The following is a 24,056-nucleotide window of genomic DNA, read 5'->3' on the forward strand; positions in this document are numbered from 1 at the left end:
TTTGCCACCGTCAAGAGATTCCCTTCTCCTCTGTCTTATGCTTATTGAATTTAGTCAACAGAACAGTCACACTAATTGAACAGTCAAGCTGTAATTAAGAGTAAATGAGGTGTGTTTGACTATTCATTTGAAGCTATTAGAGTTAAGTGGCAGTCGAAAGTGTCTGGAAGCCAGTCTTTTTTATAGACACAACACCTAATTTTCACAAATGGCACTTTAAAACTGAGTGATATACATATCAGAGGAGTTCAAGTTTAACAAAAAAATAATAGCTAGATTCTGAAGATATTCCCTTAAAGTTCAATGGGAATTATAGGCTTTAAACTTCAGCCCTATCTCCCAATCAAAAGTCCCCTGCAGTCCAACACACAGTCACTAATACTCTGGAGTAATTTGTTTAGGAAACTGAAATACCCATTGTAAATGGTTTATTAGCTAATATACTATTGCATATCCAAGACAGTACATGCTTTATATCTCCATCTTTTACAAGTGAATCAAACCATTATCCTGTATGTGGAGCAAGATTGCTGTCTATCCCCTTATCGTAACAATTAAGCATTCTTTAATTGAAGTACAGTTCAATGCAAAGCCCCAAATGTATGCAAATACAAGAGTATACTAAAGAGTTAGACGATTCCGGTCTTGCTTTTCAGCAAAGGATCTTTCTCGTTGTTGGCTGGGAAGAGGACAGCCTTGACATTGTTGAAGTAAACCTTCAGTCCTTCGCTCGGTGCTTCCTGTTCTTTCCCCTTTTCAATAGGTTTGTATTCTTTATACCTCCTGGAACAAATGTTCAAAATAAATTTACTGAAAGGTCTTCTGTGAAAGTGCGTTGCTATGTTAGTAACATCATTACAAACAGACTAATTCATGGGACCACTGTGATTCCTTTTGAGAAAACACTATTTTCAAGGAGGTTGGGACTTTGAGAAATTCCATGTAAACTCTAAGTGCCTTTCCACACAGAGCTATATCCCAGATTATCAAGCCAGAAAAGCCCACAATATCTGCTTTGAACTGGGTTATCTGAGTCCACACTCAGATAATATGGGATTTTCTGCCTTGATATTCTGGGATATAGGGCTGTGTGGAAGGGCCCTAAGAGGCTAAATAGCATGGAAATAAAGTATAGCTCCCAGTAAAAACAGGAGAGGAAAAAATGCAATGCTTTGTGATTATGAAGACTGGCATGCTTTTCACGGATAGAACAAACAATTCAAATATACTGTATATACTCAAGTATAAGCCGAGTTCTTCAGTCCCTTTTAAGGCTGAAAAAGGCCCCCTCAGCTTATACTTGAGTCAGTTATTTATTATTTTACTCTGTTGTTATAATTATTAATATTATTATTAATAATAATACATTTATTATTTTACTGTATTATTATTATTACGTTTACATTATTTTACTCTATTATTACTGTTATTATTACATTTCCATTATTTTACTCTATAATTATTTTTTATTACATTTATTATTTTACTCTCTTTATTATTATTGGAAGAATGCATTAACACATTTACATTAAAGAAGGTTAGAATAATGGTTTTATCAGAGTTGGGCAGTCTTATTTTAAATTACAGCTTTATGTAAATATTCAAAAACATTTAACCCACTGATGCTCAATTAATGTAATTTTATTAGTATCTATTTCTATTTTGAAATTTACCGGTAGCTGTCGCGTTTCCCACCCTCGGCTTATACTTGAGTCAATCCGTTTTCCCAGTTTTTTGTGGTAAAATTAGGTGCCTCGGCTTATATTCAGGTCAGCTTATACTCAAATATATACAGGTAATTGAGAGGTTAAACATCTACATAAAGATTGTGGTCTTGTCCTGTCAGTGAGGGTCTGTCTCCAGAAGCAATCCAAGAATGGGCAACTTGGAAATCCCTGAACAGACTCAAAAGTAGAGTGGGCAGATCAAAAGACACTCTGGTAAACAACAGAACAAACAACTCAGCATTTGTATGCTTGTCCACAATGCCCTGCCTCATGCACAGAGGAAGAATTGTTCAAAACTACAGACAATGTGGTCGCTGTTGCCCTTTTTTGGTCTAAAATTATTTAGCCACTTGTGTTCTCTCTATTTTACCAGTTTTATACTTAATTATGTAATGCTTTGACACAAAATAAATAAACTTTCTCCTTCACCTTGTATTTAAAGGGCTGTCTAGCCAAAGCCTGATTTCGAAATAAAGAACTAAGAAAGAAGAGCATTGACATTTCTGTCTGCATTTAGTAGTAGTATAATTAGATACACAATCTTCTCCACTGTGGTAATCCTTGCTGTATTAATTGCACTGTATTAACTGTAAATATGAATTATAGTATTAATTCCGGGTTTTATTTCCCATTTTACCATATACAGTTTTAATGCATGTCTGTGTCCTCTTTTATCCTCCCATTTGGCAACATATAAATGGACAACATACTGTCAACACTTGCATAGAGTTTGGAGAATTCAGTATCGGAGGCCATCCACTTACTTGTAAAGGAAGAAAGTCAAGCAAACAGCAAACACCACAAGGAAACCACAAGCAATCAGAACTCCTTCTGCTGTTCTTGAAAATGACCCTCCAGCTTGAATAACAAGATCGAAATGACTTTGTTAATACATATTTAAATTTATTATTTTAATAAATAAGATGTGCCCCAGTCTAGTCAGTCAGATGCCTGTAACCGACGCGCATCCCAACACATACTGTAGTTTATTGCAACCACAAAAATGAAAAGCCATCACCAATATTTACAATAAAGGTAAGGCAGCTATATTCCTCCAGAAATTTAAGGACTAGTAGCCCCATTTATTACGTTCTGTTGAAAAGCCTCCAAAGAAGGAGCCTCCACCACACTCTGAGGCAGAGAGTTCCACTGCTGAACAGCTCTCACAGTTAGAAAATTCTTCCTAATGTTCAAATGGAATCTCCTTTCCTGTAGTTTGAAGCCATTGTTCCATGTCCTAGTCCTAGTCTCCAGGGCTAGTCTCCTGAAAACTGCAGCTTTTAGACAAGCAGATATTTACTACATTTGAAAGTATGTCACATTGAGGAAGGGGCAGGTTTTTTTTTCCTGCTGCTCCAGAGACTAGGACAAGGAGCAATGGATTCAAACTGCAGGAAAAGAGATTCCACCCAACTATTAGGAAGAACTTACTGATGATAAGAGGTGTTTGGCAGTGTAATATGCCGCCTCTGAGCGTGATGCAATCTCTTTCTCTGGAGATTTTAAAACAGAAGCTGGGTGTCCATCTGTCAAGAGGGCTTTGATTGTATTTTCCTGCATGGCAGGGGGTTACATTGGACAACCCTTATGGTCTCTTCCAACTCTTTGATTCTATATCAAATCCCTAGACTTAGACATTTAGCAATTCCTCATGAGATAATAAACATTTCAGTTGATAACTGCTTGCGAATGCCATCACTGAATAAGGGCTCACCTCCACCGATGGATACGAGAGTACTTGTGAGAGCCAGACTTGTAGCATCGCCCAGTGTTATGTTCACACAATAAATTCCAGATTCATTGAAAGTTCTTCTAATGGTCAGCAGGCACTCATCAGCAACATCCACAGGATTGCATGCTTCGCTCTGTAATACCTGGCATGTGGGGTCAGCAATCATGGTGCAGGCATCTGTAGGAAGACTAGGAAGTGGGAAAGAAGAATATCAGAAAGAGAGTGATTTTCATCAGTTTTAAGTTTCATTGCAGCCAGTTTGTTTACAGCCAGCCTCCCACATTTGCAGGTTTGACTCTTACAGATTTCATTATTTGCGGATTTGACTAGGTCCTCAAGTGAGACTCCTAGAGAAAATTCCTCCCTAGGAATATCTTGGTCCTCCAGCCTGATTCTATGCTCAACTTCCTTTGTTTATTGCATTGTTTTCTCCAGCCCACCTTAACCATCCTTTCCTTGCTGATGCTACAAAAAAAAATCTAGCTAGACAGAGGACAACAAGGGATATTTATTATTTATTTATTTACAGTATTTATATTCTGTCCTTTTCACCCCGCAGAGGTCTCAGGGCAGATTACAATGGACATATACATGGCAAACATTTAATGCCATTAGACAGTCAACATATATAGACAGGCATAGCGGCAATTTAACATTCCAGCTTTCCGGCTTCATGAGGGTATGCTCAATTCTGGCCACGGGGGGAGCTGCCGCTTCACTGTCCACTTGTGGGAGTCATGAGGACCCCTGGAGAGTCATGAGGGGGTGTCAGAGGGGCCACCAAAGACCATCAGAAAACACAATAATTTCTGTTGGTCATGGGGGTTCTGTGTGGGAAGTTTGGCCCAATTCAATTGTTGGTGGGATTCAGAATGCTCTTTGATTGTAGGTGAACTGTAAATCCCAGCAACTCCAACACCCAAATGTCAAGATCTGTTTTCCCCCAAACACCACCAGCATATTGAGTATTCATGCCAAGTTTGGTCCAGATCCATCATTGTTTGAGTCCACAGTGCCTTGTGAATGTAGGCGAACTACAACTCCAAAACTCAGGGTCAATGCCCACCAAACCCTTCTATTTTCTATTTGTCACGGGAGTATTTTCTATTTGTCACGGGAGTTCTGTGTGCCAAGTTTGATTCATTTCCATCGCTGATAGAGTTCAGAGTGCTCTTTGATTGTAAGTGAACTATAAATCCCAGCAACTACAACTCCCAAATGGCAAAATCAACCCCCCCCAACCCCACAAGTATTCAAATTTGTGTGTATCTGGTATTTGTGCCAAATTTGGTCCAGTGTTAAAAAAAAAAACATCTTGCATAATTACATTACGATGTATTATTGATAGTGATGTTGTTTAGTGTTGTTGTGATATTGCTTATGTTGTAATTTGTACCTGATTTTACATGTTGTACACCGCCGTGAGTCGCCCTAGGGCTGAGAACGGCGGTCTACAAGTGCAGTAAATAAATAATAAATAAATAAATAATTCATAACAGTTGGAAAATTACAGTTATGAAATAGCAACAAAAATAATTTTATGATTGAGTGTCACCACACATGAGAAACTGTATTAAGGTCTTGCAGCATTAAGAAGGTTGAGAATCACTAAGTTATAGAGTCAAGATAAGATATAAGTGTAAAAAAGCTAGTGCCAAGAGCCTTGTTGCAACTCTGGAATGAGTCCAACTTGAGAATTCATAAATGAACAGAAAGGCTGGGAATGTGCTTCTGAAAGTAGTTCTTCGCTGATATTTGCTTGCCAATAGAAAATGCTTACACAGGTAAGTAATCTTAGCAAACACTGGCAACCTATGTTAATGGCTTTCAATTGCATTTGTATAATGTGCTGTTCTTTTAGGAGCCCCTTTTGTGCATTGAGATGAATACTGTAGTAGTTACTGGCAGCAATCCAATATCATCCCAGCACATCCCAAATGTCCATGTTAAATATATGATATGAAACTATGTCAACACTACACAAATTCCATGCAGAACAGCAACACCAAGAAACAATTAGAGCCAGCTAACCCCTCCCAACAAAAGATTCCCCAGGCAGGAAGCACCCAGGCTTTGAAGCTGCAAGGCCATTCAATGCTAATCAAGGTGGCAAATTGCACAATTCACATTTGCCTCAAGCAGACAAGAGTTCCATCTTCCATCTGGACATATCACAAATGTATAAACCTCACTTGCCTAGTTTCCAGCAGACCTCACAACCTCTGAGAATGCCTGCCATAGATGTGGGCAAAACGGCAGGAGAGAATGCTTCTGGGATATGGCTGTACAGCCTGGAAAACTCACAGCAACCCAACAAATTGAATGATTGTGTGCCATTTTGCAATGCACAACCTCAGTGTACAATGCGCAACTGCAAAGAACAACATTGCTGTATGTGCAACCCTTCTGCTCTCAGCAAAATACATTTGTGGTGCTATGATGAAGAATTCATCCTGCATTTATAGTACAACTTATACATGCATATTTTACTAACAAAATGCCAGTCATTGACCAACATAAGCTTCTGCAATATTTCAGAGTTTATATTTTATGGAAGAGAAGTTGCCAGAATTAATGGCAAAACCTACCTCCCTTGACAGGTTACGACGAAATCCACCATGGAATTCTCCACTTCAGTGGCTGCCACTTGGATACTTGTCATTTGGATAATATTTATGCCAAGGATCCCCTCTGGTAAAATAAAACCATGTGGTAGCGTATTAGAATTTTTGAGCACGAACTTTGACAGAAAAAAACACACATTTGGAAATGTTACTGACACATTGTTTTAGAAGGAACTTTGCGTGATCTAGAAAATTCTCCACACAGATTAATTTATAGTTTCCATAGCGTAGAAACATTACAATTTCTAGATTCCTCTAGCTCAGCGTTTCTCAACCTGGGGGTTGGAACTCCTGGGCTGGGGGTTGCGAGGGGGGTTTCAGAAGGGTCACCAAAGACCACCAGAAAACACATATTTCTGATAGTCTTAGAAACCCTTTCGGCAGAGAAGGCTAGGATCTCTCCACCTATCCTTCTCTTCTTTTTTTGGTGTTGGTGAACTACAATTCCCAAAATTCAAAAACAACCCCCCCCCCAACCCCACCAGTATTCAGTGTTGGCCATGTATGTAGTGTGTCAAGTTTGGTGCAGATCCATTGTGGGCTGGGTTCAGAGTGCTCTATGATTGTAGGTTAGCTATACATCCCAGCAAGTACAACTCCCAAATGACAAAATCAATCCCTCCCTCAACACCACCAGTATTCAAATTTGGGCAAATCAGGTATTTGTGCCACTGAATGAATTACACCTTGCATATCAGATATTTATATTATGATTCATAACAGTAGCAAAAATACAGTTATGAAGTAGCAACAAAAATAATTTTATAGTTGGGAGTCACCACAACATGAGGAATTGTATTAAGGGATCCCAGGATTAGGAAGGTTGAGAACCACTGCTCAAGCTCGCATGGCCAATGGCTGGTTGGAGGATTCTGGGAGTTGTAGTCTAAAACAGTATCTAAGCATAAATGATTCTTGTGGGTTTTTTCGGGCTATAGGGCCATGTTCTAGAGGCATTTCTCCTGACGTTTTGCCTGCATTAAACATAAATGATTTATTTGATGGATACATATCTGACATTTCCTTCCCAACAGATTATGCAAATAAATAACATCTAATTAAATTTTGGTTTATAAGCATTTATAAATATAAATATACCAGTTAAATTTTAGTGTAAGGATTTTGTTAATTGGTGTATTTAATCTTGCCTTTGGCTGTATAGCCTTATGCTTTAGTTTGTAATTAAATTATTATTACAGTATGTTTATTTTTAGAAGTCATCAAGAAAGCATTTTAATGTGACAGCACCCAAATGCCAAAAATAATAAAAAATACATTTATGCTTTCTACTGTGCTTTAATAATAAAATAATGCAGCCCAGCAATGTAATGTGCCTTGGTCATTTAAGACTTAAAATGCTCAAGGCAGAATTAACTGTGTGATCTATAGTCTGTTGCATTTGTGGGTTAATATATTTAGTTCATTATCTGGATCACTCTTCCATCAGATGTAAGTTCTATTAAAATCAATGGGGAGCCAATCTCATTTCAAGAGAATCTTCCAAGCTTGAATTCACATACACCACTAATTACAGCAACAAAAGGAGTGATAGGAACACTAATATCAATTGGTCTATCCATACAATGTAACAAAATATAGCAAGAGAACAACAATGGGTGGCTTTCGGGCAAACTGGTGAGAACGTCAGCTTTGTCCAACCAAACAGAAATGTTTACTGATTAGCAGGACCATCCCAATATGGCACTGAATGTTTGCCATACACGTTGGAAACTGCCCTGAGTCCCCTCGGGGAGATAGGGTGGTCTACAAATATTTATTATTATTATTATTATTATTATTATTATTATTATTATTTGCTTCCTGTTGCGAAGGTTAAGAAGATATCTTGTCAAATGAACATTAGCAGTATTTTTCATTTCACCCAAGAACAATGTGATAACGAGTTAGAGATAAATAAACAAGTCACAGGAATTCCTCTGATAAAAGCGAATTATTATCTTTGCTACTATCACTCTGCCTAACAGTAGGGCTGGGATTGCAGAGGATTATAAAATACTTGAAAAGCATTGTTTCATAGGCTTGGAGACAAGGGTTATTTGCATGCAGTGTCTGAACACAAGGAATATGATCCAGTGGAAAGTACATTCCTCCAACAGAAAGGATTCTCTAATTATGTTTTCTGTTCATGGATGAAAACCTTTGACACCAACACCTAACCTTTGCTTTAGGAAATTTGGAGGATTGTTCATTTATTAATGCTGCAGAAGGGATTCTTCTGAAATTTGTCTCGCCGAGACACATTCTACATGAGCAAATTTATAAAGGGCATTTTCTTACACAGTGAACCATATCCTCCAACATTTCACAGATGGAAAATGGGATGTGTGTGGCCAAGCAACATCAAAACGTGATCAAATGGCAAAAAATATTAATGAGGAAGAACACACAAGCAAGGAAAAGCTGAAACCATATATCCAAACCTATTAAAAGAGGGGAAACTCATCCCCATCCTCTCCTCCCCCCACCCCACATTTCTCAATTAATTGAGAGCAAACCATTTTTTGTACTTTGAATTCAGTTTGCAACAACATAAGTTCCCTAGGAAAAGGAGAGATATGGGAGAAAAAGAAAGGAACTGGGACATTTTTAAACAGCTGGGAAAGTGAAATTACAGGGGATTATTCAGACTGTAGGGATACCAAGGTGCTTGTTTATAAAGCTATTGCCCTCTCAACTCTGCTATATGCCTAGGAAACATGGATTGTCTACAGATGTCACACTCAACTCCTGGAACGATTCCATCAGCGTTGCCTCTGGAAGAGCCTGCAAATCTCTTGGGAAGACAGGCAGATAAATGGCAGCGTGCTGGAAGAAGCAAAGACCACCTACGCCATCAACTCCGCTGGACTGGTCACATTGTCTGAATGTCTGATCACCATCTCCCAAAACCATTACTATACTCCCAAGTCAAGAATGGGAAATGTAATGTTGGTGGACAGGAAAAGACATTTAAAGATGGGCTTAAAGCTAACCTAAAAACTGTGGCACAGACACTGAGAACCCAAAAGCTCTGGCCCTTGAGCACTCTAACTGGAGGTCAGCTGTAACCAGTAGTGCTGCAGAAATCAAAGAGGCAGGAATGGAGAGTGAAAGGGAGAAACGTGCTAAAAGGAAGGTGCATCAAGCCAACCCTGACCGGGACCGCCTTCCACCTGGAAACTGATGCTGTCACCATGGAAGGACATACAGATCAAGAAGAGGGCTCCACAGTCGCCTAGGTATCCACTACCAAGACACTACACTTGGAAGGTCATTATACTCGGACAACGAGGGATCGCCTATGTAATAAGTAAGTAAGTATTCAAACTGCCCCTGTCACATTGGAATAGTTGGAGAATATGGCGAAGTAGAGGATAATGCTCATCAAGGCAATCTTCTTTTCTTATTGATATAGATACATACCTACAATGGAAAGCGAAGTTTTATAAGGTCCTGTTCTAGAAATATGACATCCTTCAACAGGTGGTAGATCTGTTAAGCTGTAGGAGGTGGGAGTTGTCATATTAGGTGGCAGCTGAGTTGTCATTGCTGAATCAAGTAAATTAAAAAAAGAGCCAATGTAATTTAACAGCAAAACATTTTTAGTATTATGAACAGAATCTACTTGGAACATCTGGCCTTGTATTATTGTTCAGCTCTTGTAGATTTTGATAAAACCCATTATGTAATTATATGCTAATACAGGTATGCCAAAATATTAAAAAATCCAAAACATTTCTGGTGTCAAGCATTTTGGACAAAAAAAATACTCAGCATGTAGTATTATTGCATGGACATTCTTAAAACACCTACAGGAGAAATGTGAATGCTATAAATTTTAAAGAATAATCAATGTATTAATATTACCACTCACATAATTTAACTAATGTGTTTGCATTAGCACTGATCTATAGAGTCTTACCTGGGGTGGTAGGTAGTGGTGAAGGTGTTACTGGTCCACAAGGTGCAGGTATAAACGCCTGAACAAGCAATTCAGGGCTGAAATTTCCCTGGAGTTTATAGGTGTGTGTTGAAACCGAATTGTTGGAAACAAACAAACCACTGCCATCTCCGTAATTCCATTGGTAGGAAACATTGGAGCTGTTGAGGTAGTGGCTGGGATCATGAAGCTTGACCTCAAATGTAATAGCGATATCTTTGATGAAGATATGGTCAGAGACATTGCGATCGTTCTTCTGGGTCATGTTCACATACAAGGGGATTTTATCTGGACATAAAAATGAAGCCAAAGACAAGGATGAGACCATGACTGAATGCAAGACAGTGCTTCCCTTAGAGTGGAGACACCATGGTCATCCACAATAAGGGTAATTTGGAGCATTCACATTTAGTACAAGTCACATTAAAAAACATATTTACTGTTGTAAATGTAATCCAGGCAGAGGATTTGACATGTAGGAGAAGAAGGCCAGTGTACAGTAAGACACCATAACCATGAAGCCCATATCTGCAGTTTTATTTATCCACCCATGGAGAAAATGGTCTTCTTAGACATTTATTAGGCAATTTTATATTATAATTAACCCCAGATGTTACCATACTTTTTAGAGGACCTAAACAATTTGAGGCTTAATGGTGGCACAGCGGGTTAAACCGCTGAGCTGCTGAACTTGCTGGCTGAAAGGTTAGTCGTTCAAATCCAGGAAGCGGGGTGATTTCCCGCTGTTAGCCCCAGCTTCTGCCAACCTAGCAGTTCAAAAACATGCAAGTGTGGGTATATCAATAGGTACCACTTCAGTGAGAAGGTAGTGCCACTCCATACAGTCATGCTGGCCACATGACCTTGGAGTTGGAGGCATCTTTGGACAAGACTGGCTCTTCAGTCTAGAAATGGTGATGAGCACCACCCCTCAGAGTCAGACACGATTAGACTTAATGGCAGGGGAAAACCTTACCTTTACCTAGCCAATTCTTAAAGACAATACCTCCAGGCCCTCCAAAGTAACAATATTGGGTTCCAGCACCAGAAATCATGTAATTTTATGGTGTTCAGTAAACATGGTCCAGCTGGGAACCAATACTCCATGGATACAGAGGTCTTGTTTTAATAAATGTATTTTCCTTCCTATTTAATCCAGAACTGAAATGTGTGTGCTCACTTAAGATGATATTGTCCTGTTCTATTTTGTGTGCTGCACATGAATAGTTTATATTGTGGACACATTGGACACAGTTGCATGTCACAATAAGCCAAGCTAGCATGGAAGTGGGAACTACTAAATAAATTGAAGAAGTTTTATCCATGGTTTTCTTAGCATAATGTTCAAACCTGAGCAAAAGATAGTACTTTGACTTGATGATGATGATGATGATGATGATGATGATAACAATAACAATAATAACAACAGTTTTGTTTTTTTGTATTACGCATCTTTTCCTGAATGTACTCAGGGCAGATTTCAACCACGAAAAGGCAAACATTGAATGCCTAAGTACAACAATCAATACAAACATAATAGTGAAAATAACCCAACATATAAGAACAAATTATAACTTAAGGTAACCTATCAAATAATTTATAACTAACATAAAACAAAACATCAAACACAAGCATCAATTTACTGGAGCTGACAAGGTTCATTAGGGCATGTAAGTTAATTATTGGCCAAGATGTTAACTGGACCAGCAGGGTTTACAGAGTCTGGAAAGAAATAACAGTTTTCAATCAGAAGAATAGTAACAGTATCATCAGCTAATTCTCCTCCTCTTCATATGCTAATGAGCAGAAATAAGTTTTCAGTTTTTTGAAGGCAAGGAGGGAGAAGGCCATCTTTATTTCTTTATGGAGGCAGTTCCAAAGGTGGGGGGCAATCACGGAGAAGGCCCTTTTTCTCGTTCCCACCAGATGTACTTGAGATGGGGGTGGGACTGAGAGCAGAGCCTCCTTCCCTAACTGCAGTGTCCAAGTTGGCTTATAAGAGGAGATGCAATTAGTCAAATAGCCTGGCCCCAAACCATTTAGGGCTTTAAAGGTAATGACCAGCACTTTGTATTTAGCCTGGAAGCAGACCAGCAATCAGTGGAGAAGGCCCCCTCTCTCATTCCCACCAGCCGTGCTTGAAATGGGGGTGGGACTGAGAATAGGGCCTCCTTGGATGAATGAAGAGCCCGGGCAGGTTTTTACAAAAAGATGTGGTTTCCTAGATAGGGTGGTCCCAAACCGTTTAGGGCTTTATAGATAATAACCAGCACTTTGTATTTAGCCTGGAAGCAGACCAGCAGCTGCCATAACATGGGAGTGGTTCTCTTCCTGTATGGCGCTCCAGTTAGTAGCCTGGCTGCCGATCTCTGAACCAGTTGAAGCTTCCAAACTATCTTCAAAGGCTCCACGTGGAGAGCATTGCAGTAGTCCAGATTGGATGTGACTGAGACATGGACTACCATGGCCAGATATGGCGTATCAAGGTACAGGTACAGCTGGCTCACAAGTTTAATTCTGCAAAGGCGCTCCTGGCAACAGCTGACACCCGGGGTTCCAGGGTCAGCTATGAGTTCAGGACTTTCAACCTGGGTTTTCAGGGGGAGTGTGACCCCATCCAACACAGGCTGTAATCCCATACTCTGATTTATATTCTGACTGACTAGGATTTAGTGTCTTGCCTGGATTTAGTTTCAATTTATTAGCCCTCATCCAGTCCATTACTGATGACAGGCGTTAAGGACCAGGACAACATCCTTGACATTGGGTGGAAAGGAATAACAGAGTTGGGTGTCCTTCCAAGCCATAGGGCAAAGCTCAACAAAAGAGGGCCAAAATGTCAACTGTTTCCAGGTCTGAACAAGCTAACAAGCAGACCATTCTATGAGGTTCAGTTCAGCCTTTGTTCCCTGCTACAGGCTGCACCCTTCGCAAAAGTTTTGAATGGGAATTGATAGAATGTTCACTCCCAGTTTAGATACACATGGTGCACCCATATGTAAAGCAAAGCAGCACATTTAAATATGAGAACTACACTTAGATGCTTCCAGGAGCCTAGTTCTATCTTCTTTTTTGCACAGCTAAAACACCAGTCACAGTAGCCAACACACACTCCTTCTAGATTCTCTCCTAGGGTATGTTGTGGTTGTTTGAGAGGCGGTTTGTGTTTCAGCATCTCTGGTGTAGACAACCCAAGTGAGTTGTGATATGAAACTCACCCGTTACCACATAAATAATGCTTGCTGCAGTCACTGGTACGTATGATCGATAGCCTCTTCTGTAAATGGACACTTCCATCATTTGCTTCCCAAGAGTGATATTTGTTGTGTTGATAGACACAATAGCTGAGGATCCTCCTGTTTTTTGGAAATACTGGCCTGCAGAAAGACAAGGAAGTTAAGAAGGTGTTCATATTTGCTTCCTAGATCTAATGTGTAAGTAAAGATCTTCCTGTCTATCTGAGAGATGTGATCTCAGAGCCTTTCATAACATCAGCAGTGGTTCTGCAGCACACAATGATCTGCAGTCACACAATGATCACTAAATGTATACCACAGAATGCTTAGTAGTACGCAAAAACCCTTGCAAAGAATGTTATACTATTTGGAAAGTCCAAGTAAGTGAAGAAAAAAAGAAGAAGCTAAAACCGTCATGCATTGTAGGACTAACCAAGAGTATGAAATACATAGATGAAGTTTCTTCTCCTCCAGTCATGATGGTAAGGGAAAGGTTTCCCATCTGGGAACACATTGTGACTATTGTTATGTGTGCAATTTCCCCAGCCACAGTTATCAATCCATTCAGTCCAATTGTAAACATACTGGTCAGGAAGGCCCTCTGTATAGTTTGAAGAACCTAAAGGCCACCAAAGAGAGAAAAAGGAAATGTTAAACTATGCAGACGTTTCAAAATAGCATTGCAACCTCAATGGGCTTTATTTAAATATATTTATGAGGGTGTAATCATCATTTATAGAGGGGCTTACAGGGAAAACCAAAACTTTTTGGCTGAGATCCTCCATCATTAGATGTATCTACAAAGATGGAGGTCCATCATAGTATCACCATCTCCATGTAGGGTCCTTTTAAAACTGGTATTGACACCTCATCTAATGTGGGAAACAGTTGAATTCGTCCTCATTCAATGCATTTATTTCCTAATTATTTTTGCACTGCATTATTTTACTAGCCAAAGGCTTGGTCCCACAACCACGTCTTTGTTTTCTGTCTAAAGGCCAGGAGGGAGGACACGAACCTAATATTACTGGCGATAGAATTCCAGGGCCAAGGAACCACCATTGAGAAGGCCCTGTCTCTATTCCTCACCAACTGCACTTGCAATGGAGGCGGGATTGAGAGGGAGTGTAATCCCATCTGGCACAGGCTGTAACCCTATACTCTGTTTGGCCTTTCAACTGACCAGAAGTACCTCCATCTTATTTGGATTCAATTTCAGTTTGTTCACCCTTATCTGGACCATTACAACTGCCAATCACTGGTTCAGGACCTGAACAGCCTCCTCAGTTGCAGGTGAAAAAGAGTGATAGAGTTATATGTTATCTGTTTACAGATGACATTGAGCTCCATAACGCCGAATGATCTCTCCCAATGGCTTCACATGATTGTTAAACAAGATGGGGGACCCTACTGATAGCACTGCGCTCCAGAACTCCATAATTCCTTTAATTGGTTTGGCCACTAGCTTATAAAGTGGATTTTGGGGAGCATTTGTGGTCAGTGCAATGGTACCACAACTATAAATGTGATTTGTAATAAGTGACATCATATATACAGAACAAAATGTTAGCATTTGTTGTCTCAAATGGAGCAGCAAACTATATGCACATTCCTCACTGAAATCAAAATGGATGACACATAAGACCAGCCATGTTATTTTGGAGCCTGAGGCAGAAAATTTTGAAACACCGCCTCAGTCCTAGAAGTAAAATTACATATAATAAATTGAACAATTAACTCTTTTCTGCCCTTTTGTGGATTCAAAATAACCTTTAGAGGTAGCCACCTGATTCTAGACCTGACCTTTAGGGTTTACATCTAGGAAAACATCAACAGGGCTCTACTGAATGTATCTATGAACCAAATCAGCTACACTGCCTTGTGGCGTTCAGATTAACTTCGGACTACAGAGAATTCCAGTCAAGTTTTTATAATTAAATGCTTCAGAACAGATATCACAATAATTACATTTTAGGAAACACCACCAGTGTGGAGCATTCCACAAGGCACTCACAACAATCCATAATTTCTAAAAGGCCAGTTCATATCCTTGCAGGCAGTTGTTACTTACCATTTAAGCATTTTCTGTCATATACTATATTGCTGTCATTATCTTCTCTTTGACACCGAGGAAACTTCAGGGTCACACTAAAGGTCACATTAGATCCCACAAGAGCTGGACTGTCACTGGTCAAACTGGCCACTACTTTTCCTCCTAAAGGAATTAAGATTGAACATGTTGATTATGATTAATTATGTGGATATGTCACTTCTCCAAAGAGTTCAAGGTGGTATACAAGATTCCTCTCTAGCCATATTAAATTTTCAACAACCATAAGCAGCACACAAAAATGTCTTTATAAATTGCCTCCAGGACATTTACAATTTTTCAATCAATTCTATAGTGTGGAATAGACATTTGTCATTTTTTAAAAAACTTGTGTTAAATCATTATACACAATATTTTTTTTAAAACCACATACTGCCTGACATTCTCACCCTTTGGGGTGAGAAGGGCGGGGTATAAATACAGTAAATAAATAAATAATAGCAGTATATGCACTTTATGCCAATGGATGTCTTTTATAGCTCATTTAGGAGGTTGATTGTATCTTTTACCCTCACTCCTTTGGACACTACATACACAAAATGCAACTGACTATGTTCTTATAGCTCAATGTTTCTCAACCTGGGGGTCGGGACCCCTGGAGGGGTCACCAGGGGTGTCAGAGGGGTCACCAAAGACCATCAGAAAACACAATTATTTTCTGTTGGTCATGGGGGTTCTATGTGAGACATTTGGCCCAATTCTAAGGGCCCGCTTATCCCCCTACCAACCCCAGAGATTACTCCGGTCTGAAGATCAAAATCTGCTTGCAGTCCCTAACATCCGGACCTATCATTTGTCATCTACTAGACATAGAGCCTTCTCGATCATGGCCCCTTATTTATGGAATGCCTTGCTGGTCGAAACTCAAACCATCCGAGATCTACTTGCTTTTCGGAAAGCCTGTAAAACTTTTCTTTTCCGGCAAGCTTTTGATGGGTGAACAACCTGGGCTATGCCTGTTCTCGCTGCCTATTTTTATTGTTATGGTTATTTTTAAAGCTAATTGTATTGTTTTAATCTGTTTCTGTAAACCACTCCAAGCCAAATTGGGAGTAGTGGTATACAAGTTAAATAAATAAATAAATAAAATGTTTCTCTCTCTCCCCCCCCCCCCCCCAACTTTTATGAGTGTTTTGTGACTCTAACCCAGGCATGAGCAAACTTCAGCCCTCCAGGTATTTTGTACTTCAGCTCCCACAATTCCTAACAGCCTATCGGTAGGCTGTTAGGAATTGTGGGAGTTGAAGTCCAAACACCTGGAGGGCCGAAGTTTGCCCATGCCTGCTCTAACCCCTGCAAGAGTAAAGAGCCTACCATAGTGTAGTTCTCTCTGCGATATTTACGCTGTGCTCTGACATACAGGATCTTACCCAAATTAACAAATACAGTACATATACAAATCTGTTTAGTGCAAATTAAAAAAGAATCTAGTGAAAACATTGTCTTCTGCTATATAAGTAGCAATTTAGATACTGATCTAGTTAAAAATGTACCATGCACACACAAGGGAATCTCAGGACAATCCCATGGTTTGCAAAAATGCACTCATATTACTTACAGCAGTAGTGAAGTTGGGTGAAAAAGAATTGACCAAGACGTCAGATGACAATAATTTTAAAATAGTTTGTTGATTGGCTATTTGTTTTATGCCATTGGCATTCTCATTTAGGGAAATGCTGCTCATTTGCTCAAGACAGACCTTTCCCACTATGCACATAATAAAGCTGTACCTTTCCAGCAGTTGTTCCATCGAGGGTCTCCTTCTTCCCAGTGAGGATATAATTTGTCATTCCATTTGTTGTGGTCAGAAGACCAGTCCTTTAGCCTCCCGTGGTATCTGTTGTGAGAAAACGCTCTTCCTCGAGTCATCACATCTTGAAACTCTAGAAAGCAAAGTTAACAACATTGAAAGTGTGATCATAAATCCTTTGCATGTTTCTTCATGCTCTTCAGACTAAATTAATATTCTGAAGAAAAATAGAGGGATTCATTACTATAAAGAAAGCACAAGTCTAACTGATGGGAATTATTGTATATTCGCCCTTAGCCTGTGCAGAGATGTTCAGAAGCTACAGATGACATTTTCTGCATGTAGAAGCCCATGTAGGGGTTCCTAGTGGTGCAGCGGGTTAAACCACTGAGCTGCTGAACTTGCTGACCAAAAGGTTGGCAGTTCGAATCCAGGGAGTGGGGTGAGCTCCTGCTGTTAGCCCCAGCTTCTGTCAACCTAGCAGTTCGAAAATGTGCAAATGTGAGTAGATCAATAGGTACCGCTCCGGTGGGAAGGTAACTACATGAGGTCATGCTGTCCATATGATCTTAAAGGTGTCTATGGACAATGCCGGCTCTTCGATGTAGAAACGGAGATGAGCACCACCCCCCAGAGTCGGACATGACTAGACTTAATGTCAGCAGAAACCTTTACCTTTACATTTACTAGAAGCCCATGAATTAACACGCTTCAGTACTTCCTACAATGCTTCCATTAACACTATCAAATACCAATTTGCTGTTCTTTCACAATACACCAAATCTGCTGTTGCCCCAGTTTGCCTAATAAGAGGGCAAGCCCAGAAACTCAATTTTATTTCTGTCTTATGCTGCACCTTAACTGTAATAGAAGAGGGTAGGAGGAAGGATTTTTGCAGAAACCTATGGTTTCATGTTAACATTCATTTGTCCACCACTTTTGTTTACTTCTCTACATCAACAGCTCAAGTGTCAAGAAGATACTCTCTGCTTTACCTATAACAAACACAGAAGTGCTTAATTTTAAATTAAAGTAATAGGACTACTGATTTTTGTTTTTGCATTTACTGGCAATGGCAAATACCACTTTGTACAATGAAGTTGATAATCACACCATCTGACACATTGGATGAATGCCTACATTCTTTTTTCAGAACTCATTTTATTGAAATTCAGGGCACATCACATCAAGAAAAAGAAGTTTCTCGGTAATAAGAGAAAGATGCCTAAGTTGGATTTTAGCTGCTTTGCTCCATTATAAAACAGCAGCATTGTTTTTTTGTTTTGTTTTTTCATGTCAAGAGCGACTGGAGAAACTGCAAGTCACTTCTGGCGTGAGAGAATTGGCTGTCTACAAGGATGTTGCCCAGATGTTTTTGATGTTTTACCATCCCTGTGGGAGGCTTCTCTCATGTCCCCACATGGGGAGCTGGAGCCGACAGAGGGAGCTCATCCGCGCTCTCCCCAGATTCGAACCTCTGACCTGTCAATCTTCAGTCTTGCTGGCACAAGCGTTTAACCCATTGTGCCACTGGGGGCTCCAAAAACATGAGCCAAAACAAGCAAGGGTGATTACCAGATGAAGAGAGACATCATGCATACAAACATTCAGTACAGCTCTTGCCAATACAAAGGAAGAGTTGCTGGTATACAATGCACATATCATAATCTTTTACATCAAACTATGTTATGGGCCCCCTGGTGGCGAAGCGGTTTAAAACACTGAGTTGCTGAATTTGCTGACTAAAAGGTTGGTGGTTCGAATCTGAGAAGAGGTGAGCTGTTACCCCCAGCTTCTGCCAACCTAGCAGTTCAAAAACATGCAAATGTGAGTAAATCAATAGGTACCACTTCTGCAGGAAGATAATGGCGCTCACTTGACCTTGGAGGTGTCTACGGACAACGCCGGCTCTTCGGCTTAGGAATAGAGATGAGCACCACCTCCCAGAGTCAGACACGATTAGACTTAATGTCAGGGGAAACCTTTGCCTTTACCTTTATTATCTAGGAGAATCACCACACCCTGCTTTCGTCCTGTACTAATAATTACTAAGCATACATTTAGATCAGGGCTAAATAGCTTGTGGCTCTCTCATTCACACCAATTCCCACCATCCCTCACTTTTGGCTATGCTGAATGGGGTGCTAGGAATGGCTGTCTAAAAACATATCAAAAGTCCTAAAAGCCCCTGATTTAAAGGGTAGGTAGGGATGGATTTGCACTTCTCTTCATTTTTTTCACCATATTAATTAATGTATATCTTGCCTTTTTCTCAACACAGAATCCAAGGCAGGCTACAACCATTTTAAACAAAGTGCAGTCATTCCCTCCACATTTACAGTTTTGATTTTTGCAGATTTGATTAAAACATTATGTCTATAATCAGCTTCCAGTGCAATTCTAGCCAACTCAACACACTGGGGGTCTTCCAGAGTCATGCTGGAAAACCTAGAAATTCCTTAAAGGTGATCTCTTGTGTAAAAAAATATAGCAATTTTTAAATTCACAATTTATGTCACTTTTACAATGAGCCTGTGCCTTGAACCCTAGAAATTAAAGAGAGCTGATTGAAGAAAGAGAAGAAGGAGAAGAGGGAGGGGAGGAGGAGAAGACAAAAGTTGAAAGACAATTAAATCATAATCCTGCTTTTAAAAACACAAGATTAAAACAGGTTAAAACTCAGGCAAGATGTATCCCATTAAAAGTTCCATTGGCCTGAACAAATAAAAAATTGAAGACTTTACTGTCAAGTAAATTTGGACTTTGCAACTCTGATTCAATGCTATGGAATCACAGGAGTTGTAATTTAGTGAGACATCAGCACTCTTTGGAACAGAAGGCCAAAGACTTGGCAAAATTATAATTCCCGTGATTCCATAGCACTGAACCATGGCAATCAAAGTGGTGTTAAACTGCACAAATTCTACTGTGGAGATGCACCCAAAGTCTTAGCTCTCAAGGGGCGCATCCAGATATGTATGCCCTCCAGGATTTTTGTGTGGGGCGTTCAAACAACGCCCCATGTAAAAACGAATGCATTTGTGACAAAGCAGGAAAACCCAGCTTTGTCTGCAGCTAATTTGATACTAGAAAGACCTGGGTGGACTTCTGAGAAAGCCGTCCACACAGCCCTCTCCCAAAAAACCCTTACAATGGGGCAAAAAGTAAAATAACTTACCCAGCGACCATTAAACTGCTGTTGGAGCTCTCCTGGCACGTAGAAAGGATGTGCCAGGAGAGAGGGGCAAGGAGCAATCCCTCTTTCTCCTGGTGCATCAATTCTATGCACCAGGAGATCTTTGGCAGCAGTTTAATGGTGGCCAGGTAAGTTATTTTTACTTTACCCCCTGTTTTTAAGGAGGTTTGGGGGAAGGTTCCAGGAGGGCATCTGGACACTCAACCCCCCAGGAAATCACGGGTGTTGGGGAGAGTTGTGTAGACTCAGGCATACTTGGATTGAAGAAACCTGATTGCGCCCGGGTTAAAGTCATGTGTGGAACCTCTCAATGTCAGAAATCATTGAGTTATGTCTGGTGAATCCTCAAGAGTCAAGAATTATTAAAGGATCTTGCATACACATATTCTGCACATCCAAGAGTTGAACCAAGCAAAGTGCAGCACATAATTACCCTTAGTTTTTGTTTACTAAAAAATTGGAAATATTTCATGAGCCACGAGTCATTTGTTCAGGAACTTGTGGGACCACTGAGAAAAATACAGGGCGTAGCCACACTGTCCAACTATAACATTTTGATACTGCTTCAGCTGCCATGTGTCTATCCTGTGGTATCCTGAGATGTTTAGTTTCATAAGGCATTTGGCCCTGCCATAATTCTCTGATGCCTCATCAAATTACAACTCTCAGTATTATATACTTATTATATATAGAGCTATCATAAAGTAGCATCAAACTGATTTAATTCTTCAGTGTGAATACACCTATTTTCATAAGGGAAATAAATTTAATGACTAACTAATTATATCAGAAGTCTTCGATGGAACTTGGAAACAGTATTTTTGGGGAAGTCAGCAAAAAAGTTGTTTCCCTACATTGTTGTCTCTTTTCTGCTTTTCATATGCTCTGCATTTTCTGGAGGTGTCTTTACAAATCCTGTGCTATGAAGTCTGAAGAACCTTCTGCAGCTTCAGAAGTCAAACTATTTTCACACCACATATACACAGTTCACATACTTGTGTTCCCTGGAGAACTAATTTCCCTCCCTTTTCTTCTGCACTAGGAATCTCTTGTACTGAAAATAATTCCCACAGGGAGGCACTGGAAGGGGAAAAAAATCACTTATTACCCAGAGTGATTATGACAGTTAACACAATTGTGACAGAATGTTAAGTTAATGGGCATCTTATGCATATAATCTTATATGTACATCTAGTGAGAGCAGGAGTGTAGCAACAAGGGGACAAAATGAAATCATTGTTCCCTGAAATATAAATTCTGCCTCCATGAAATTTTCCTTCAGTCCTCACATTGGATTAACTTCAAATGCTCGTTGCACACAAAGACATCCAACGAAAAGGTGCAGGAAAAGCTATCACAGGAAACAGAAGAATCCTGAGTATGAACAATGTCTCACTTTTTCAATGCTAGAAATGTGAATAACAAAGGAAAAATTCATTGGAGGGGCCAGAAAATTTTCTCCTCCATAGCTACAAGTCTGTTAGAAGTAATCCCCATGGAGCTTCTCTGAGTGTCTTCAAGTTGCCTATTGTTATGGCCACCCCATAAATTTAATATATTTTTTTTAGGCAGGAAATACTCAGAAGTGGTTTTGCCAGTTCCTTCCTTTGAAATATAATCTACAGTACCTGGTCATTGTTGGTGGTCTCTTATTCAAGTACTAATCACCACTGACCCTGCTTAGCTTCCTAGATGAGATGGGACCTGGTTCTTTTGGGGTATTTCGGCAGAGCTTGTATGCATGTTGGTTGATGTGCATCTTCAAGCCATTTCCAACTTATGGTGACCCTATCTACTTAAATGCCTATAGAACTGCATCCCAGGCAGAAATTGTCATAATTCAGTTTCTGGACATTGTCATTGCCATGTGTCAAACTGGCCTCTGCTCCTGTGTTTCTACCCACAGCTTTATCTGTGTACATCAGCTTAACCCCATCCTTCACCTGTTGGAAGTCTGTTTTGAAAGGACCCTAGTGCCTTGCACTCCCCTCTGAACCTCTGGCCAGTGTTTCCAATGCTAGGATTGATTTTCCTGCAGAAAGAAGACAACAAGCGACTCACGTTTGGTGGCCACAGCAGGTAAGACTCCATCAGCGATCAACAGGTATCCAAGGGAGATAAGGAGGAAAGCCCACTTCATTGTAGCGTAGGAGATATAACTGGACTCTGAGATCACAAAACCTGCACAGGTTAATTTGCTGCTCCTAGAAACTTCTTCAGAGTCGAACTGGGTATAATTTTTCCTCTCTTGGCCACCTCCCCTCTCATTAAATTAAAGCCTTAGGGCTCATCATGTGATGGGCATTAAGAAGAGATGCATGATTTTGTGTCTTCAGCTCCCTCTCTCTCTTTTCCAGCTCATGTGCTTATGACTCATTCCTCTCACTTTCAACATCCAAAGAGATTTTTCACAGCTTGACTTATTTGCGGTACAGTTGTTTGGTGTTTCTAAAGTAATACTGCACCTTTCACAGAGAGTGTGTAGATGTTTATCTGGAGACTTCTTACAAGCAGTTTAAGAATTGCCAACTCCTGCATTCTCACCAAGCTATTGCTGTTCTTCAAACAAGGGAAACATTCCTGACTCAGGGACCAGAAGTTTTTTTAAGGATTTTGTATTAGAGCTAGAACATCTAGACTAGCAGCTAAGTATTGTTCTTATTCCAACATTGCTCAGAACCTGCAGGAGAAATGCAACATTGAAGTATAAGGTAGAGAAGCAAGAGAAGCCATTTTTGTATGAAAAATAAATGCATTTTCCTTCTGTGGAACTATGGACAAATGTTTATGCAATATAAGAGAAGTGCTAAACAGGGGTGTCCAAACTTTTGACTTCCGTGGGCCACATTGGAATAAAAATAATTTCCTTGGGCCACACATAAATTATACTAATGGAAGCTGATGTGCATTCGTGTGTATATGTATACACACACACACACACACACTTTATTACAGTCCATGACCAACACAAAGTGAGCATGAATGCCCTGGGAAGGGGAAACACGGTTCCCTAGTGAAGCGGCCACCAAAACAAACAAACAAAAAAACCAGATTACAAAACAGTCCGAAAACACAGTTTAAAAACACAGGCCGATGCAACATGTATGGAACCGATGGGATGAAGACCAATAAGGGGGGGGGGGGCAAAGCACTGGAGGAGGATACCAAAAGGGACGGAGGGGCACATTACAAGTCTAGTAGCATTTAAGCTGTAACAGGTTGCTTTATCTACATTCCCGACAAGGCGTTGCCTTGTGGGGTCAATCATCCATCTAATTTTAAGTGCTGCAGCACAAAACTTAGCAACACTGTAAGTTACTGTAGTGCTAGAGTCCGTAAGCAGCTGGGTGGAGTAATATTTTTCAGTAAGTCCTGGGTATTTTCAAAGCCATGGAGTAATGAGATTAATTCTAATATCTCTGTAGAACATGATTTGTAGGAGAACATGCTCAGTTATTTCTCTGTCTGGACTCACAAGGGCATAATCTCTCCTTGAAGGGGCCTTCTGGTACCTCCCCTCCAATACTGTCGATGGAAGGGCATGGCATCTTGCCAGGGTAAAAGCTCTTCGGTGTTTAGGCACCTTCAGGTTTGTTAGATAAGCCATGGAGGCGGTAAGGCATCTATTAGCTTCACTAACAATAAAAGCTGGGGCGCAGGCTAAGTCCGTTTGGTGCTCTATGTCCAGGATCCATTGCTTAATGAGATCCTTGGATTGGTCCCATCCCATGCTTGGGATAA

The 24,056-nt window shown here is 40.1% G+C and overlaps 1 protein-coding gene across 1 annotated transcript; it reads right to left on the bottom strand.

The window, feature by feature from the left end:
- Window positions 1–411: 411 nt before the first annotated feature.
- On the bottom strand, window positions 412–22,664 carry GPNMB (glycoprotein nmb). The gene is made up of 11 exons (XM_060782095.2): window positions 22,377–22,664; window positions 17,100–17,252; window positions 15,331–15,474; window positions 13,693–13,878; window positions 13,242–13,400; window positions 10,006–10,311; window positions 9,507–9,632; window positions 6,048–6,150; window positions 3,442–3,647; window positions 2,492–2,585; window positions 412–783 (listed from the first exon to the last, which is right to left on the bottom strand). Exons 1-11 carry the CDS (start codon window positions 22,453–22,455, stop codon window positions 630–632), a joined length of 1,710 nt encoding a protein of 569 aa, XP_060638078.2. The 5' UTR covers window positions 22,456–22,664; the 3' UTR covers window positions 412–629.
- Window positions 22,665–24,056: the final 1,392 nt, after the last annotated feature.

The sequence above is a fragment of the Anolis sagrei genome, chromosome 6 (assembly GCF_037176765.1).
Source record: "Anolis sagrei isolate rAnoSag1 chromosome 6, rAnoSag1.mat, whole genome shotgun sequence".
Classification (NCBI taxonomy): domain Eukaryota; kingdom Metazoa; phylum Chordata; class Lepidosauria; order Squamata; family Dactyloidae; genus Anolis; species Anolis sagrei.

Coding starts and splice junctions, on each gene's coding strand:
- GPNMB (XM_060782095.2), bottom strand. CDS start 22,455: ATGAAGTGGGCTTTCCTCCTTATCTCCCTTGGATACCTGTTGATCGCT. Junction 17,253..22,376: donor ACCTGCTGTGGCCACCAAAC/GTGAGTCGCTTG, acceptor TTTGCTTTCTAG/AGTTTCAAGATGTGATGACT. Junction 15,475..17,099: donor ATGGAACAACTGCTGGAAAG/GTACAGCTTTAT, acceptor TAATTCCTTTAG/GAGGAAAAGTAGTGGCCAGT.